The sequence below is a fragment of the Schistocerca piceifrons genome, chromosome 2 (genome assembly GCF_021461385.2).
Source record: "Schistocerca piceifrons isolate TAMUIC-IGC-003096 chromosome 2, iqSchPice1.1, whole genome shotgun sequence".
Taxonomy (NCBI): domain Eukaryota; kingdom Metazoa; phylum Arthropoda; class Insecta; order Orthoptera; family Acrididae; genus Schistocerca; species Schistocerca piceifrons.
Genome location: NC_060139.1, coordinates 594,551,382 through 594,571,734, shown reverse-complemented (window position 1 = coordinate 594,571,734; position 20,353 = coordinate 594,551,382). Strand labels below are relative to the sequence as shown.

General features: G+C 42.8%; 1 protein-coding gene across 1 annotated transcript in view; it reads left to right on the top strand.

Annotated features, from left to right (window-relative positions):
* Positions 1-20,353, top strand: part of LOC124775630 (collagenase-like) — a 64,732-nt gene that overhangs the window by 5,148 nt on the left and 39,231 nt on the right. Inside the window, exons 2-4 of the mRNA XM_047250458.1 lie at positions 10,716-10,776; positions 14,790-14,943; positions 19,061-19,227. Of these exons, the coding sequence (XP_047106414.1) occupies positions 10,716-10,776; positions 14,790-14,943; positions 19,061-19,227 (382 nt within the window). The remainder of the gene's footprint in view (positions 1-10,715; positions 10,777-14,789; positions 14,944-19,060; positions 19,228-20,353) is intronic.

Sequence of the window (20,353 nt, the reverse complement as noted above, 5' to 3'; positions counted from 1 at the left end):
ATGCCAACCCCTTCATCTCAGAGTACTCAGAGTAGCACTTGCAACCTACATCCTCAATTATTTGCTGGATACGTCTTTCTCTATTGCTTACCGCAGTTTTTCTCCAACCTGGAACATCATGTACCATTTTACATTGTCAAACGCTTTCTCCAGGTCGACAAAGCCTATGAATGTGTCTTGATTTTTCCTTAATCTTGCTTCCATTATCATGGACGATAAGTAGTTTGGACAAGAAGAGAATAGAAGCTTTCGAAATGTGGTGCTACAGAAGAATGCTGAAGATTAGATGGGTAGATGATATAACTAATGAGGAGGTATTGAATAGGATTGGGGAGTTTGTGGCACAACTTGACTAGAAGAAGGGATCGGTTGGTAGGACGTGTTCTGAGGCATCAAGGGATCACCAATTTAGTATTGGAGGGCAGCGTGGAGGGTAAAAATCGTAGAGGGAGACCAAGAGATGAATACACTAAACAGATTCAGAAAGATGTAGGTTGCAATAGGTACTGGGAGATGAAGAAGCTTGCACAGGATAGAGTAGCATGGAGAGCGGCATCAAACCAGTCTCTGGACTGAAGACCACAACAACAACAACAACAACGACAACAACATTCCAGTATCTGTCTCCTTCTGAACGTCCTCTAGGAGTACCACGAAAGTTCTTCCATGATGTCTTAACACATGACCTAGCATCCTGTCCCTTCTTCTTGTCAGTGTTTTTCATTTATTACTTTCCCGGCAATTCTGCGGAGAACCTCATTATTCCCCACCATATCAGTTTACCTAAATTAATTTCAACATTCTTCTGCAGTGCCACATCTCAAAGGCTTCGATTTTTTTCTCTTCTAATTTTCAAACTGTTCATATTTACCTACCGCACAATGCTATGCTCCAAACGTATATTCTCAGCAAATTCTTCCTGAAGTTAAGGCCAATGTATGATACTCGTAATCTATTGTCCAGGAAAGCCCTTTCTGCCAGTGTTAGTCTGCTTTTGACGTTCCCCTTGCCCCGTCCGTCATGGACTAGATAATTCCTTAAGTTCATCTGCTTCGTAATCATCAATTCTGATGTTAAGATTCTTGATATTCTCAGTTCTGATACTTCTCATTACTTTCGTCTTTTTTCGATTTACTCTCAGTCCATATTCTGTATTGATTGCACTGTTCATTTCAGTCAGCAGATCCTGTAATTCTTCTTCACTTTCACTGGTGCCAGTAATGTCATCAGCGAACCTTATCATTGATACTCCTTTACCATGAACTTTTATTCCACACTTTGAACCCTTTTTTTACTTCCGACATTGCTATTTCAATGTTTACATTGAACAGTAGGAGCGAAAACTACATTCCTGTCTTAAACCCTCTTCAATCTGACCACTTCTTTCTTGGTCTTCCACTGTTATTGTTCCCTCTTGGCTTTTGTACATATTGTATATTACCCGTCTTTCTCTATTGCTTACCACAGTTTTTCTCCAATTTGGAACATCTTGTACCATTTTACATTGTCAAACGCTTTCTCCAGGTCGACAAAGCCTATGACTGTCTTGATTTTTCCTTAATCTTGCTTCCATTATCATCCGCAACGTCAGAACTGCCTCTCACGTGCATTTACCTTTCCTAAAGCCAATCTGATCTTCATTTAACACATTCTCAATTTTCTTTTCCAGTCTCCAGTATGATATTCTTGTCAGCAGCTTGGAAGCATGAACTGTTAAGCTTATCGTACGGTAATTCTCTCACGTCTCAGCTCTTGCAATCTTCGGAATTGTGTGGATGATGTTTTCAGAAAGTCATTTGGTATGTCGCTGACTCATACATTTTACACATCAACGTCATTATCGTGTTTTTGCCACTTCCCCCAGCAGTTTTAGAAACTCTGATGGAACGTCATGTATCCCTTCTGCCCTATTTGATCTTTAGTCGTCCAAAGCTCTTTTAGGTTCTTACTCTAATAATACTGAATCCCTGTTTCTTAAATATCGGCTTCTGTTTCTTCTTTCATGGCGTCATCAAACAAGCCTTCCCCCTCATTGGGGCCCTCAGTGTACTCTTTCTACCTGTCCGCTCTCTCCTCCGCACTTAACAGTGAAATTCACATTGCGCTCTTAATGTCACTGCCATTATTTAATTTCAGTGAAGGTTGTATTGATTTTTCAAAATACCGAGTCAGTCCTTCCGACAAGAATTTCTATTTCGATTCCTTCACATTTTTCATGGAGCCATTTCGCCATTGCTCCCTGCACTTCCTATTTATTTCATTCTTAAGCGACTAGCAATTCTGTATTCTTGAATTTACCTAAACTTTTTGTACTTCCTTGTTTCATCTAACAACTTCAGTATTTATTTGGTAACCCATGGTTTCTTCGCAACTGACTTCTTTTTACTTACGTTTTTATTTCCAGTTTCTGCGATTGCCCCTTTTAGAGATGTCCATTCCCCTTCAGCTGCACTGCCTACTGAGCTATTCATTATCACAGGATCTATAGCCTCAGAGAACTTCAAGCGTGCCTCATAACTCCTTGGTGCTTCAGTTTCCCACTTCTTTGCGCATTTATTCTTCGTGACACTCAATCTTCAGCCTACTCTTTATTATTAGCGAATTGTGATATGAGTCTATTGGTATATCTGCTCCTGGATATACAATCCAATATCTGATTTCGGAATCTCTTACTGACCGTGATGTAACCTAACTGGAATCTTCCCGGCCTTTACCAAGTATAGCTCCTCCTCTTGTGATTCTTGCAGAGAGTATTCGCTGTTAGTAACTGATATTTATTGTAGAACGCAATTAACCTTTCTCCTCTCTCGGTCCTACTGCATAACCAATATTCTCTCATTTCTACTCCTTTCTCCACGACTGCTTTCTAAAAACACATGATAGATTTTCATTTCCCTCTATGCACTGAGTTACCAATTCGATATCCTCATTACTTTCTCTATCTCTTCATCTTCTGCTTGCGACGTCAGCATATGTATCTGAAACAATGTTGTCTGTGTTTGTTTGCTATCGATTCTCATGAGAAGAACCCTGTCACTGACTTGTTCACACTAACTCACGCTTGCCCTCCCTTTTCATTCACAACGAATCCTTCTCTCGTTACACCATATTCTGCTGCTGTTAATATTACCCTACACTAGTATGACCAGGAATCCTCGTCTTCTTTCCATTTCACTTCACTGACCTCCACGGTGTCTAGACTGAGCCTTAGCATTTCCCTTTTCAGATCTTCTTCCTTCCCTGCCACGTTCAAAATTATGACATTCCACGCTCCGACTCGTACACCGTTATCGTTTCGTTGGTTACTTAGTCTTTTCTTCAAGGTCGCCTCCCCCGTAGCAGTTGCGTCCCGGAGATCCGAATAGGGAACTCGTCCGGTATCTCTTATCACTGGAGAGATCATCATGCCACTTCTTCAGTTACAAGCGACATTTCCTGTCGATACACATCATGTATTTTTAAAGCAGTGGTTTCCATAGCCTACTGAACCCTCATACCTTTGATCACTGCTGATTCTTCCACCTTATAGGGCAGTTTCCCATCCCAGGGGCAAGAGAGTTCTCTGAACATCTGTCCGCTCCTCAGTCCTCTTTGACAAGACCGTTGGCAGAACGAGCTTGACGTCTTACGCGGGAAGTCATCGCCGTCATTTATAATTATTTTTATTCAAAATTTAAGCAGCGATTAGTTTCGAATCCAGGACCCAGAACTTTTAGATCACTTGTCAGAGACGCCACTCCTAGACCCTCTCTTTCTCTTCATCTCTTTCACTCCCCTCCCAGTCCATCTGCACTTTTCTACTACTTCTGTCCATCCCCTCCTTGATCCTTCTGAACCTTCAGCCGTGCCTATCTGCGTTTGCAGCCCCTGCCAAGCAGGGTGGTAAAACAGCCCGATACTACCCCAACACAACTCGCCGGTCAGTGCCCGAAAAACACATTTTTTCTCTTTTTTGCCATTTCTCAAGTCATACTGGACGTAGGTTCCACACTGCTGATGTGAAATTTGCTACTTGTGTGCCATATTTGGTAGATATCGATTTTGGAGTTTTGGGAGGGATCCTAGATGTAATTACACACACACACACACACACACACACACACACACACACACACACTTATAACTACATGCTGCTTTATATGTAGACAAGCTGTTTCACTACAGCTTCGCTCTGTTACATGTTTGACACTTGTATTGAAAACACAACCTCCACCCCTCTCTGTGTCCACTTGTTTCCTCCTTCACATTCTCTCTGTCTCTTCATTCCCTCCTACACCCTCTCTTTGTCCAAGAGCCCATCCTCTCACCCTGACTATATATTCCTTTCTCTGTCAATATTCTCCTCCCTCTCTTTCTGTCCATCTCCTCCTCCCCCTCTAGCTGCTATCTCCTCCTCCCCCTCTCCCTCTCTCCATCTGCTCCTTCCATTCTCTGTCTGTCCCATTGCTCTTCCTGTCATCTCCTGCCCCCCCACCCCAATCTCTCCATCCATCTCCACCTGCCCTTCTCCTTATCCACCTTCTCCTCTCCACCTCTATCCATCCCCTCATGCCCCTTCATTCCCTCCTGCCTCCTTCTCTCCCTAGCCATATCTTCCTGCCCTCACTCTCGGCCCATAGCTTCCCCTATCCAACACAATGTTCCCTCAGCCATGCCTATTGCAAAACAGGTTGATAAAGCAATCCAATACTAACCCCTGAACATGCCTGTTATGCATCACAGCCTATACATTGGTTACTCAAATGCTGTTTTTTGCCCCTGTCATACAGGCTACCCATCAAAGCCGGTTGATAAGGTAGGCGAATAGTACTCCAACACATCGCACCCATCGTGCAGGTCAGCCTATGTGCAGAGGCAGAAAATAATTTCTTCCACCTAATCTAGACTGCCCTTCAAAGGAGGTCGATAAGCAGGCCAATAATTATAGTCAGTGAGTCATACAGTATCCATAATGGATAAGATTAAGAATTTAAAAACATTGCAGTGCCACTGTGAGCCACACGAGATACTCACACATGCCGGAGTATGTCACAGAGATGGTTTAAGGAGAAAACAAATTTTCTTTCTGTTAGGTGCCCTCAAAGTGCTTTTTAGCTTTACTTGATTTATAACGCCTTTTTATCCTAGTCAGTAACTACTGTCAGCTACAGAAAACACCAATTTAATTTTAAAAACTGTGTGAGGTTTCGAAAATTGGCTACTACTGTTTATTGTAGTTGTAAAACAAAAAATGTAAAAGAAATCAGTTTTATGCAACAGATTAAGTAGGCGATAGTACTCAAACTCTTCAGATAGAAGGATATGTTCATGAGCGTAAAGCTGAAAACTGTTTGGTGTGAAACCTCCCCCTCCCTCCCCCCCAATACTGTAATCAGATGATCTAAATGTCATGATACATAATCAGAAAGCGGCATGGGTATTCCTGTAAAAACTCCCGCCAAGCTGTTTGTGTGCATTTATATGAAACATCTCCAGTCATCGGTGGTGAACCAGAAGAACATTTTGCAGACCAACCATAATTATAAATTAGTAGATGACTTCTTAGGCTAACTTTCACACAAGGGAAACAGTGACATTCGCCATTATACGCCGTTATATGTTCTGCACGATATGTTGGCAGGCATTTTCTTTCTGGGATATTGATGTGGAATTACTGGCAGAATGTGAAAGATCTCAGTCCCTCGTATGGCGAAAATCATTCGAAAGTCTTCAGCGCTTGAGTGTAAAAATCCAATACTCAAGAGGACATTATAGTAAAACTGGGTGAAATGGGTCAATCATAAATACAATATGAGATTCTATTCAGAGCAGCAACGACAGCGTTCACGTGCCCATTGCAGTCAGTGGTTCCTGGACAACAGAAGCCCACACAGTAGCATATGTGACTCCAGATCAGCCCACAAACGATGGCTTCGAACCTCCCACACACCTTAGTCCACAAGCGTTGCAATATTCCAGTATTGAGCTAACTCTGTGAACAACACCATCACAGAAAATGAAATGGTGGTCACAGCGTTTGGAAGTTTTTTCTGAACATAACATCTTATTCATGCTAAGTAAGTCTTTTAGGACAGAAAGTATGAAGTCGTGGGGCACAAAGCAGGGACCAAACAACACGGTAATGGTCCTCACAACAACTGCTAGTGTAAGTAGTTTTACGTTATGAAATAATGAGTGTATAGTGTGTGCAGTGACTTGGAGTAGGAAATTAACGAACAGTGCACCACCAGTCTTTCACATTATTAAGTAACTTCTTTGCAAAACACTGGTGATAAACCAAACGAGGTAGCACTGTCTGAGTGATTGACATGGTATTCCGTAGGGTGGAGGTTCCAACCTTCTTCTGGCCATCCTGATTTAGTCCCTCCATGGCAAATGCTAGACGGTTCCTACTTGTAGCCGACTATCTGTCCCATCATTGTCAAACTAGACCTGCAAGTATGTAAATGTCTCAATATATGCATTACGTTACTTTTGTCGACCTTTAAAATGAAATAATGCAAGTCCAGTATCTATGTAGAAGTGTCTACACAGGTAAATAAAACTACTGCTGCTACTACCACTACTACCACTACACACTGTTTGGCACATAGACCACTACGTTAACACACTTTAATTGACTGACTGCATTTAAGTGTCACTGTTGTAGCCATATGTCCAACGCAATTCCAGATGTCACAGTCTGATGAACACATTTTGCGAAGATCGATCATTCTGCCCTCCTGAAACTGACTCACTTGTTGACAGTGTGCTGTTTAATGTCGGCGAGACAAACTGGCACTTGGCTACTCTTCCTACTCCTCATCTTTATATAGATTGTACAGTATTTAATGTAACACTGACCATTCCAGTCACACAAGATGTCTGCGCCTATGTGTATGACTAGTGTTGTGAATTAAATCATACTGTTTTAAATACCTTCTGAGGATGTTTTCATTAGATTAGTCTTTCTGGCTATAGTATTTTCCCCAGACATTGATCTAGCAAATAACCAATAAACTCCTTGTTGTCCACAGGGGATATGCTCTTGAAGAATTTATGAACATAAGAGTGAGTTTAAATGAACTCTTTTTGATTTATGGAGCAAATAGACAACTTGGCATCAAAATGAACTGTGTAATTCGCACTCTGGGTCACGTTTTAACTGACGTTAACAGATAACCAGTTTCGGCTTTACATTCAACTTCAGTTCTTGTAAGGGCAGCGGCACAGAGAATGCGAAACTACAGTATTAGCTACCTGTGTACATGTATGTCATGTGTAATGAGCACATCTGTGGTCCATCTGCTCCTCCTCTGTCTCTGCTCATCACTTGCTCAGCTCCCTATATGTCCACCTCCTCCTCCCACATCTCAGTCCATCCTCTCATCCCACCACTCCTTCTCTCCATGTTCTCCTCGCCTACCCTCTCTGTACACCGCCTACTGACCCCTCTACCCGACCAAACCCTTCCTCCCCCTCTCTCCACATCCATTCCTCCTGCTCCCTCTCTCTCTCTCTCTCTCTCCATGTCCTCCTCCTCATCTCAACCTTCCCCCAGGCATGCCCATTCACACATCTAGCCTCTCCAAAACAGGTCGATAAATCAGGCTGTTATTACTCCTCCAACATCTCTGTTGTGGTGGGCAGCCTACATTTCGAGGGTAGAAAAACTGTTTCTTGTTCCTGCAATGTTTGCTTCCCTGCACAGCAGGTGTAAAAGGCAGGTCGATACTACTCCCACATAACACACCCACCATTCCAGCCCATCTATATGGCAGGGGCTTAAAAACACACGTAATGCTCAGGTAGCCCTTTTCCCCATTTCTTCAGCCACATATGTATTTGACATATTGCCCACACCTCTCCTCACCCCCTCTCTGCTTCCACCTCTATCTCCATCACACTGTCCTCCTTATCCCCCCACGTCTGTCTTGCTCCTCCTTCTGCCTTTTTCCCATTCCCTCAACTCTCTTTAATCTCCTCCTCCATCCCCTTCTCACCCATCTCTCTATCTCCTCCATATCTCTCTGTGGCGTCTACCTTCTCCTCCTCCAGACTCTCTGTTTGTTCTCCTCCCCCACTCTCTATCTTTCTGCTCATCCCTCTGTCTCTGTCCCTACTGTGCTCCCTTTGTGTCCATGCCCTCCTCCCCCCCATCCAGTCTGATACTACTCCAACACAACGTACCTGTCATCCAGGACAGCCTGTACATTGGTGTGTGTGTGTGTGTGTGTGTGTGTGTGTGTGTCTGTGTGTGTAAAACCGCATCTTGCCCCTGGCCAGGCAAAGCTGGTCGATAAGGCAGGCCAGTACTACTCCAATGTGGCATACCTGCAATTCAGGGCATCTTATCTGTTGGAACAGGGATGGGTAAACACCTTTTTTCCCTATTTTCTCCTGTTAGAGATAGGAGGGTATAGACCCTACAGTGCTGGTACTATGAGACCTGTTGTTTCAGATTTTGTTGAAATCAGTCTAGAGATTGGAAGATTCTGTACATACACACATACATACACTTTATATATACAAGAGATAAACGTAATGCATCACTGGCACAAGGAATTTTTACAGACTGTTTAAAATAGGCAATGTGAAAACTTTTTATAAGAAAGGCAACAAGGATGACTATTGTCCTCTGATTTCCTTACTGACATCTTCTCAAAAATATTCGAAAAAGTTATGTGGTCTATATTAGTTTCACCTTTAAGCAGAAACAATTCACCTAGCATTTCACAGTTTGGATACCAGAAAGGTAATTCACTTGCAAATGCTATTTACACATTCACCCACCAAACATTACAAAAATATAGCCAGCTCGCATTTCTTATGGCCTTCCCAATGAGTTTCATTGTATAGATGATATTACACACTTAGAAAAACTCAGGTTTTGTGTAACTGATGTCTTTACAGACAGCTGGTTTGAATCAAACTAAACAAACAGAATGCAAAAAGTTGTACTGCATAATTCAGATGATGTTGGAGAGGTGGAAAAGTTTTGTGACTGGGGAAAAATCAGAAAAGGAGTCCCGTACTGCTCTATTGCTGGTCCACTCCTATTCCTTATACACAGAATGTCTCAAAAGCTAGTAAGTTTGTTACGGGGGAGGTTGTGCTGAGAAATAATCGTTAAGAAAAAATTGTGTACGATACGCAATTTTCGAGTTAATTAGCATTGAAGCCAGCCAGTCAGGCCTTAGTGTGCACAGATCCAAAAGGCCCACCCAAGACATGTCCCCACGTGTGTTCTTCGCTTGGTTTTCTAATACCAGACAAGAGAGCGATACAAAAACTGAACACAGGATGGTAGTAAGGATCGAACCTGAGCCAGATGCTGAGCAGTCTCATGTGCTACTGACTACCTTATGAGAGCAATTGACACTAACTGTATCTGATGGGCCGCTTGAATTTGCCCGTGCAATGCCCTGATTGACTAACTTCAATGCTACTGCGCAACATATAGAATTTTCTTAACAATTATTGCTTAGCACAACCCACACTGCAGCACCTTTACAAGCTCTTAGGACTGTTGCTTATTACCTTGTACATGAATGACCTTTCAATTAATTATAACACATCCCATCAAGAGAAACAATAGAACAATTATTAACAGGTTCTCTGAAAATGGACTATAATTAAATTTTGAGAAAATACACCCTATTCAGTTTTATACAACAAATAGAGTCATACCAACAACTTATGTAGCACATGAACAAAAGTCAGTTAATAGGATTAAATGCTCCACATCTTGTATATATTGATGAAAGCATGAACTGGAAGAAGCAGATTACTGAGCTTCTCAAAGAGTTAAGTTCAGCTACTTTTGCTCTTCCACTTTTGGAAACAAACAAATTAGTCTTTTGACATATTTTGCATATTTCTACTTAGTAATGGTTCCTCTACAAGGAGTTGCGAATTTAACTGCACCATCGCAATAAATATATTTGCTAATGAAAATTATCATAAACAATCCATCATCATTTCAGAGTAATAGTGATATCCACAACATTAGAGGGAAAATGACTCGTATTATTAAAGCTGTAGGTGGCTTAGAAGGGAGCTCGTATAACAGCAACAAAAATTTTTGATCACTTGTCCACTACCACAAAATATCTGAAAGATACAAAAGCAAGTTTGAAATCTAACCTAAAAGCATTTCTCCTGGACAACTTTTCTACTAAACTTTTCTCTCAAAAACTGAAAAAACGCAAAAATAAAAAAAACTAATTTTTAACTGTAGTGGCATGAGCAGAACGAAAAAACAGTGTTTTCTTTAATGTTAACCCTAATCATGTATATATATCCTGTAAAATGAATCGTTCCTCGTAAATTCGATAAAATGATCTATGGAACATGTAATGAAGTAACTAAGTCGGACATCTTCCTTAGGCCTATTCAACGTCCTCGGAAAATCCGATGCTCCACCTGCCACAGTCTGAGGACACGCCGGAGCGTCATGTGGTGGTCGCTGGTCTGCAACTTTCTTTTTATTTGGGGGGAGGGGGGTCTGTATCCTGCACAACCCCAAACACAGCGCTTCTGTCACACGTGAAACACTCCACTCTGTATTACAATAGAGCTTCAGAAAGCCCTTACTGATTTAGACACTCGCTAATAGCGTATGTCTAATTCAGTATTCTGATTACACCAAATAGAGATATTATCGGATTAAAATCACGCTACAGCTTCTTCAGGCTCTTCAGTGTTAATGCTGTGAAATATTTATTTTGTTCTAGGAGCTGCCGGTACATCGCACGGCGTACGACATTGATGACAATGTGTGGGGGCGCGAACAATGTAAGTCCTAAAATACGTACACACAGACGAGCAAGTAATCAGCACGAAAATGATGTAAAAATTGGTACCCTGTAAGGAAACGGAAACTGATACATTCATAACAAAAATGTTTCATTAATTTTGAGACAGTTAAATGCTGTTTAATTAAGAGGTTATTTTGCGTTTAAGTTATTAGTGAAGGGGATAAAGTTGTAATAAATGTTGAATACTTATAGATTTAGTGATGTAATATGTAAATTTTACTTAGGTAACACAGCTACATACGTCCCTCTGGGGCGAAGTGGATTTAATATTATAGCTGTGAGGTCAGCGTCATATTTAATGAATTCTGGCTAACAAAACGTGTTGACTAACACAAGGGGATATTGACGTAATCATCATCCTTTCGATAGACAGGAATGGGCGTGCAGATTGCCGTACATGGAAAAATTGTGGCTATTGTATATCCACGATTCTGAATGATGTTCGACGAGGGAGCAGTTTATTTAGGGCGAACGACAAATGTGAAGGAAGACTCTATTAGGGGTGGTAGCATGCTTGGATACGAAAAATTCAAATGCACAGGACGTTATGTTTCCTTCATGAAAGAAGGGGACAAATTGTTTTGACTGTTGTCATGACAGTCCACTACTTTGTGTAAGTGGTGTGAAAATCCCGTGTGTTTCCAGAGGCCGCGGAGGACTGAAATGAAGGAGGACGGCACACGTTCCTGGCGAACCACTCTTCGTAAGCTTTTTATGGCAGTACACAAAGTGTCGACAGTAGTTAGTGGTGGACTGTGAGCAGTAAGTTGATGACCAACTTTAGTATTCTACAGTGCGTCAGATTCCCCGTCCAACCCGAGTTGCATATCTCACTTGGGCCCGTCCACCGATGCGACGGGTGCCGATAAATAACTCGAACCTACACTTACCAGTCAGTCTCGCCGGTTCATTGAAGCCATAGAGACCTGCCGCTGATTAGTAGAGTGTTTGACGTTGCCTGTACTGAGTTTTTGTTTCTGACTGCTTCCTGGACTTAGGACGACTTTTGTTACACTCTAGACTTTGTTTATGGCTTGCCATTCACTTCGTGAATTCCACTGACATCGACCTCACGAAACATCTGTTATTCCACCGGTCTCTCCGTTACCTCCAATGCGAGTAATCATAAACTGCGTTCCAACTACAAGGACTAGAACAGAATACCACTCATATTCTAGAGATGTTCGATGAGCAATATGTTAAGCTAATTTGTAGGCTACAGAATTATTGATGGCCATCGTTCATCGAAGAAGACTTGCACGTTTTTCGACATATGCTGTCAGGCATTGTCCTATAAAAATATAGCAAGTGAAGTTGTAAGAGCGCTAGTATCTAGTGCTCTAAGAGCTCCTTCGTGTAGTAGCTGATACGCATCTTTTGCTCAATGTGTGTTTTTGACGCGTACTGGTAGTAACCAGTCAGATCTGGCACGATATCCTCTGGCACTGCACCTTCTCAACTGTGGAAACGTCGGTGGATGAAAACTATGTCCTCGATCAATCATTACAGGAATTATACACACAGAGACGAGTAGGTGGAGGGGCTGTACATACATGGTGGTGTCTGTGACCGTAGCGCGCGCGGGTATTTGTAGACTTTCGTGCGCCATTCTACAGAAAATTACATTGTTGAAAAATGAACTACTGAACCTGTGTCACAATGAATTATTCCTTCGAGTCGAGAATTATGAGTCCTACGATAATTCTCGGCCAAGAGCAATGGACCAAACACATGACGTTTATAAAAAGAACCAAATACGTTTATATTTTGTTTTGGAGAATCCGTTCTACCTAAAAAACAAAGGTTGGCTTCTTTTATTACTGAAATTTTTCAGAATGACGTATAATGACGCGTTCACGAACGGCCAAAACATTCGCACCATTGACTGCAGAATGTCCGCAAGGTCCAATGCAATCTCTTTCGTAAGACCCTCACCACTGTCAGTATTTGTGACTGCAACGACTGGTCTTTAAACTATGTAGGCTGTATAGCGCAAAATTACACAGTTTATCGACTGTAGCTTCTCTTTCACTTGGGCTCCATGTAAATCGTTTTCCCTGAAGGAGAGTACATCATACTCTATAGCTACACTACTGGCCATTAAATTGCTACACCACGAAAATGACGTGCTACAGATGCGAAATTTAAGCGACAGGAAGAAATGCTGTGATATGCAAATGATTAGTTTTTCAGAAAATTCACACAAGGTTGGCGCCGGTGGCGACACCTACAACGTACTGATATGAGGAGAGTTTCCAACTGATTTCTCATACACAAACAGTTGACCGGCGTTGCCTGGTGAAACGTTGTTGTGATGGCTCGTGTAAGGAGGAGAAATGCGTACCATCACGTTTCCGGCTTTCATAAAGGTCGAATTGTAGCCTATCGCGATTGCGGTTTATCGTATCACGACATTGCTGATCGCGTTGGTCGAGATCCAATGACTCTTAGCAGAATATGGAATCGGTGGGTTCAGGAGGGTAGTACGGAAAGCCGTGCTGCATCCCAACGGCGTCGTATCACTAGCAGTCGAGATGACAGGCATCTTATCCGCATTGCTGTAACGGATCGTGCAGCCACGTCTCGATCCCTGAGTCAACAGATGGGGACGTTTGCAAGACAACAACCATCTGCACGAACAGTTCGACAACGTTTGCAGCAGCATGGACTATCAGCTCGGAGACCATGGCTGCTATTACCCTTGACGCTGCATCACAGACAGGAGCGCCTGCGATAGTGTACTCAACGACAAACCTGGGTGCACGAATGGCAAAACGTGATTTTTTCGGATGAATCCAGGTTCTGTTTACAGCATCATGATGGTCGCATCCGTGTTTAGCGACATCGCGGTGAACGCACATTGGAAGCGTGTATTCGTCATCGCCATACTGGCGTATCACCCGGCCTGATGGTATGGGGTGCCATTGGTTACACGTCTCGGTCACCTCTTGTTCGCAATGACGGCACTCTGAACAGTGGACTCTACATTTCAGATGTGTTACGACCCGTGGCTCTACCCTTTATTCGATCCCTGCGAAACCCTACATTTCAGCAGGATAATACACGACCGCATGTTGCAGGTCCTGTACGGGCCTTTCTGGATACAGAAAATGTTCGACTGCTGCCCTGGCCAGCAGATTCTCCAGATCTCTCACCAATTGAAAACGTCTGGTCAATGGTGGCCGAGCAACTGGCTCGTCACAATACGCCAGTCACTGCTCTTGATGAACTGTGGTATCGTGTTGAAGCTGCATGGGCAGCTGTACCTCTACACATCATCCAAGGTCTGTTTGACTCAATGCCCAGGGGTATCGAGGCCGTTATTACGGCCAGAGGTGGTTGTACTGGGTACTGATTTCTTAGGATCTATGCACCCAAACTGCGTGAAAATGCAATCACATGTCAGTTGTAGTGTAATATATTTGTCCAATGAATACCCGTTTGTCACCTGCATTTCTTCTTGGTGTTGCAATTGTAATGGCAGTAGTTGTAAATACTCGGTCCATTTTCAAACTGACGTAGCAAGAGACCTTACTGCCGGCACAACTGTAACAGAAATGCATTAATAGTGTCACCTTGCACTTATCCAAACGAACATTTTACAATAGACGCGACATATTTAGTCGACTACCAACGTCAAAAGCTTCAAACCTACCTATTTACGATAGCGCAAAGATGATATATTTATGTTAAGTAGTAAAGAAAATAAAATCTTACAAAATTACTGTATCAGCCTGCAGATGGATTGGAAGAAGTACCACAACTTGAAACTTATGAAACATCATTAACGATTACAAAGCTGTTGTAGCGTGACTCGATGTTTAGTAGTGCTTTCTGCATTCGTTTGTTAAATGCGGCATAGACTAGCGATTCATAACGATGCTGGAATTTGGAGACGTTGTCAAAAGCAGTTTACTGTTTAAAATTCGCGACCGTAAACCCGCTGCAGTTCTCGCTCAGCTGCTGCAAAGTTTCCGCTCTTATTTGCAGCACAGAGACGGACCGGTCGCGTGGTGGGTGGCGGACAGGCGGCGCGGGGCCAGTTCAAGCACGTGGCCTACGTCAACGTGGAGGACACGACCGCCTGCGGGGCCGCGCTGCTCAACTCCAAGTGGCTGCTCACCGCCGGCGTCTGCCTCTCCGGGTAAGTGACCTGCACAACCGGGAACAACACGTGGCACCCCCGCGTCCCGGCGACGATGTACGTTGCTGTCTTTTATACACGGTTTTTATAAATGAATATCGGGGTTTCAACGCTTTATAATAATTATTATATTAAATTTACAGTTATAAATGAAATGTCAAATGAAATCCGGCCGGAGTGGCCGAGCGGTTCTAGGCGCTACAGTCTGGAACCGCGCGACCGCTACGGTCGCAGGTTCGAATCCTGCCTCGGGCATGGATGTGTGTGATGTTCTTAGGTTAGTTAGGTTTAAGGAGCTCTAAGTTCTAAGGGACTGATGACCTCCGCTGTTAAGTCCCATAGTGCTCAGAGCCATTCAAATGAAAGAGCAACTCAAACAGGTTTACCAAGAAACTTATAAATGTTCAATGTGAGCACCATTTGTCACACAGCACACACCAAGTCTATAGACTTCTTCCCAAACGTTGATAAGTGTGTCTTCAGTGGTTGTAGCAACAGCTGCTTCAGTCCAGTTTCTTAATTCAGGGAGGTCTACTGGTAGCGGAGGCACGTATGCACGATCCTTGGTGAAGCCCCAAAGGAAAAAATCGCTTGGCCTTAGGTCAGGTAAACGTGGAGGCCATGCAAAGCAAGCGCTGTCATTGGGCCCCTCGCGACCTATCCAGCGCTTGTCTACAGTGAAGTTCAAGCAATCGCTTACTTTGCTATGCCAGTGAGGTGGCGCACCGCCTTGCTGGAAAATGAAGTTCTCTGGCTCACCTTCTGACAACTGAGGGAAGAGTTATTTCTCTAGTATATGAAGGTAAGAAGTGCCAGTTACACTAGGTTCACCAAAAAGAAAGTCCCATAAACTTCCCGTCGGGATACGGCACATAAAACAGTTACTTTAGGGGAATCTCGTTGCATTTGTACCGCCTCGTGAGGATTTTCTGACCCCCAGATGCGCACATTGTGACTGTTACCATGTCCACTAAGGAGAAAGGTCGATTCATCACTGAAGACAACATGATACAGAAAATCTTCATCGTGATGAAACAACATTTCGTTTGCGAAGTTGGCACGTAATCCATTGTCTGCTGGCTTTAGAGCCTGCAATAACTGTAAATGGTAAGGACATAGCTGTACACGTTTTCTTAAAACGTTCCAAAAAGTCAACACAGGAACTTGTAATTCACGACTAGCTTTCTGCACTGATTTCTTTGGGCTACGAGTGAACGACTCTCTCACTCACTCAACAGTCTCTTCACTAACTGTTGGTCGTCCTGTGCTCTTCCCTTTACAAAGGCAGCTGGTATCTTCAAACTAATGATACCATCTACGAATGTTACTGTATCTACGAATGTTACGATCACTTGGAGGATCACAACCGAACTTCAGCCGGAACGCACGTTGCACAGTAACTACAGATTCCGTCTTTGCAAACTGCAAACACAAAACGCTTTCTGTTCACTAGTCGCCATCTTCGATACTACCGCTGTCTAGCGGACTGCGGCGGAAACATTGCGCGCTGCGCATGCGCACTGGTGCCAATCACAACTTTTTGAGTTGCTCTTTCATTTGACGTATCATGTATAACTAAGTTTAATGTAATAAATATTATGAAGCATTAAAACCCCGATATTCATTTATAAACACACTGTATATTGCCCAGTAACATTGATTTGATCACCTATCAAAAGCCTAAATAGTCACCTTCCGCGGACCGCTGCGAGAAGTGAAGAAAGACAGTAAATGAGTTTCTGAAAGGTACCGACAGGGCCGTGGAGCGATGCATACTCCAGTGCTGTGGCCAGCTGCGGTAGGCTTATCGGTTGAGGTTATATGGAGCGTACAGCCCGATCGAAGAGATGCCACAGACTCCTGATTATGTTTAAATTCGGGGAGTTTGGCGGCCAAGGGTGTACGGTGAACTCAGACTGGTGCTCTTCGAACCACGTACGTACTCTGCAAGCTGTGTGGCAAGTTACACTGTCCGCTACTTCTAATAGTTTCCTTCGTGCTGAAGAAAAACGAACTAAACGTAGGGGTGGACATGGTCTCTGTGGATAGATGCACACTTGTTTTGAGCCATTGTGCTTTCCAGAATGAAGAAATCACCCAGGGAATGCCCTCTGGCCTGGACCCTACCGACGATTGTTGCAAGGTGTTTCCTTTCAGACTTTTCACGCCATACACGTCAATGGCCATCTGCCCGATGGATTCATCTGAAAAGGCCACCTGTCGCCACTCAGTGCACGTCCAGTTACGGTATTGGCGTGCAAATTCCAACCTTCGTCGCCGCTGAAAAGCCGTTAGAATGGGTGCATGAACCAGGAGTCTGCTGCTGAGGACCATACGGAGCCACGTTCTCTCTCACTCTCTCTCTCTCTCTCTCTATTATGATTCAAAAGCATTCTTCCAATTTACAAATGGCACAAATCTTTGCGTTTCTAAAAACATGGTTAAAATCGCTTGTCTTGTAGCTTTATCTCATTTCAAGGGAAACGGTTATTTCGTTATTCTATATATAATATCCTAAATAAAAGAATTACAAATCTGATTCAATGTGTCTCAGAAGACACACAGATATTATAGCTTCTATGATTATTGTTATCATCATTATTAGCACTAATTAAAGTTACTGATATTACTACTGTTATTTCTAGGTCAATTCAGTTATTCTGAATTGCCTTAGATATGCCTAAACTTGTTTCACACTATCTTTTACTACTAACATTAGCATTATTATTTATAGTATTCTAACCATAGTTACTCAGGCAACAGTGATGTTAAAAATATTGTATGCCTATAACATGTAACAGAGAGCCTTAAGTCCCTAATCTGATCAGGTTAAATTAAACGTTGAATAAATGATATACAGGCCAAGTTAAATTCCGCGGAAGATCACACTGGTGCAGACGACTTGCAGAATCTCTTTCCACTTTCTATGACGAATGAAGTAAAGTACCTACACACATCTACTTCATAAGGAAGCCACTACATTCCAGTCAAATGAAACATTGTGCCTCATACACCAAGATGACACTGTGTCTTAGAGTTTGGAGGACACCGGCCAGAAATGCGCAATATACAGCATGCTATAATTAAACTTTCGCTACGTGAGACGACCCCCATGAAAAACAAGTTATCGTAGGACAATGGAACTTTGTGGAAACATTTGTAAGGACACACGAAAGAGAAATAACGGAGTAACTATCAAAGAAAATTTTAACATGAGGGGGTAACATTTGTTAATTGCGTACCATTCTTACAATCGAGGTTACAAACGTTGCTTAGTGTGACGAACATCTGCATTCACGACAGCGTGGAACAGCCTAGGGATACCATTTCACAGTTGTTCGCAGCACTTTTCGAACGATGGATCGTGGGGTGTTCAACTGCCGTGACACAGCTCTTGCACTGCTTTAAGATCGCACGTTAGGTGCAGCATTCTCAGCCATAGCAATAAAAACTTATTCAACAATTTGTGGAGCAGTTGGCTATCGGCCTCTCTCAGGAGCAATTTCTAGATCGCCAGTTAATTCGAACTTCCGAATCGTGTTCTTTAACATCCTCTCCGTATCCCTTTAATGCGTCTATATTCGCGAAGAGCAGCAGCACAATTACTATTGTTTTGATAAAAAAAGCTTTTCGAGTAAAGTCCTGCTCACCATGTGTAAATCCTTGTTGATTGTCTGCAACTGTAACACGTACTGATGCTTGTGTTTCAGCCCTATGTCGTCATACCATCACCAGCGTCTAATGGAAAGTCATGAAACCAACACTACTAACGACACAAATCCTGCAGCACATAGTCTGAACATCATTCCTATGAAGTTGGATAGCCATACGGCAATTAGTTTTCCTTCTATATCGGCTCATGTAGCTAAAGTGTGATTATAACCACCTCGTACATCAAAGAAAAAAAAGCATCTTAATCATCTGCCGACGCCTGTCTCTTTTCCTAATTTCACTCTAGTGGCAGAGAATTCGGTGCAGCGGACGAGTTCGCAGGGCCCTTGGTACTGTGGCCGGTTGCCACCGCGACGAATCGTACTTGTAACGGTGTGCAGGTGAAGTCTTCTGTGGAGACTTTGCTGGTACGCTCCCCCTCTGATGGAAGCCGTGTCTTCTGCAGGTACATGAAGTGGGTGGTGTACCTTGGGATTGCGGATCTAACTACCTCTGATGACTACTCCCTCGTCTTCCAGAGCAACACACGTCTCGAACACCCCGGTCTGAACATCGACAGCAAACTGCACAATATTGGCCTCATCTACGTCCCGTCCAAGGTTAACTACAACGGTAAGTATCGGAATCTATTTTTGAGTTAAAGTTAATATTTGTTTTTTTATTTATTTGAAAGTATTGCTCCATTCATTACTATTTGTCCAATACATACTCGCTAATGCCGCATCGCTACTGATTACTCTTGGTATTTAATGAAGTAATTACAGGGTTTTCAAAAAAAATGATCTGATTTCAAAACTCCATGTATATTGATAAAAACATATTACAGCCACACTGGCACAACAACTTACGTCAGTTTCGCAGGGGCGTTTTGTCTCAACGGTGGACAGGGCGCACGGGACCCCGAGACACTGGCCTGAGTTCTTGGCCTCCAAGATCGACGAACCTCATGCGAATTTTTCTTGTGAGGATATGTGAAGGAAAGTGTGTTCATCTCCCCTTTACCTTACAGCGTAGAAGAAGTGAATAACAGCCCCCATAACTTCTGTAAAAGCAGATACGTTGCGCAAAGTTTGTGCCAAATTTAGCTATCGTCTAGATGTTGTTCGTGCTGCTGCTGGTGTACACATAGAGCTTTTGTAACAGCGTAACTAATACTTTAAGATTTTATGAGTGTATTTCAATGCATCCCACATTTGTAGTATGTTTTTGTCAATAAATATGGAGGTTTGAAGTCAGGTAATTCTTTTTGAAACTCCCTGTATATTTGTTCCTCGAGACAGATTTTGTCAGAAGATCTCAACAAAATAGCTAACAAATTAAGGTCAGCCATCCACTCAAGACAAAACTTTGTGAATCAGCTTATGACTCTTCGTAGAACATACTTCATCTCTAGAATTTGAGGGTGCGGAAGAGGTCGTTCATATCACTGACGCTTCCAGCACGAGTGGTTTTGTAGCGTCCTCGGTTATGAAAATGTAGATGATTAATGCCATTTAAGTGCATCAATCACCTCCTTGTTTTATGCCACAATGAGATGCATGACGTACATTTGCTTTATTAAAGTTTACGTTCTAAAGTGCGTAGGTAAGTTTGTGTGACCAGCTAATATCAGTGACTTTGGTGACACGTATTGTGCGATTGTCGTAATTTTTAAAATATGTTCCATTCTCTACACAAGGGAGTAGCGCCGGCTGTTAGAGGCCCTGTAAGAGCCCAATTTTATAAGCACTTTTGTTAG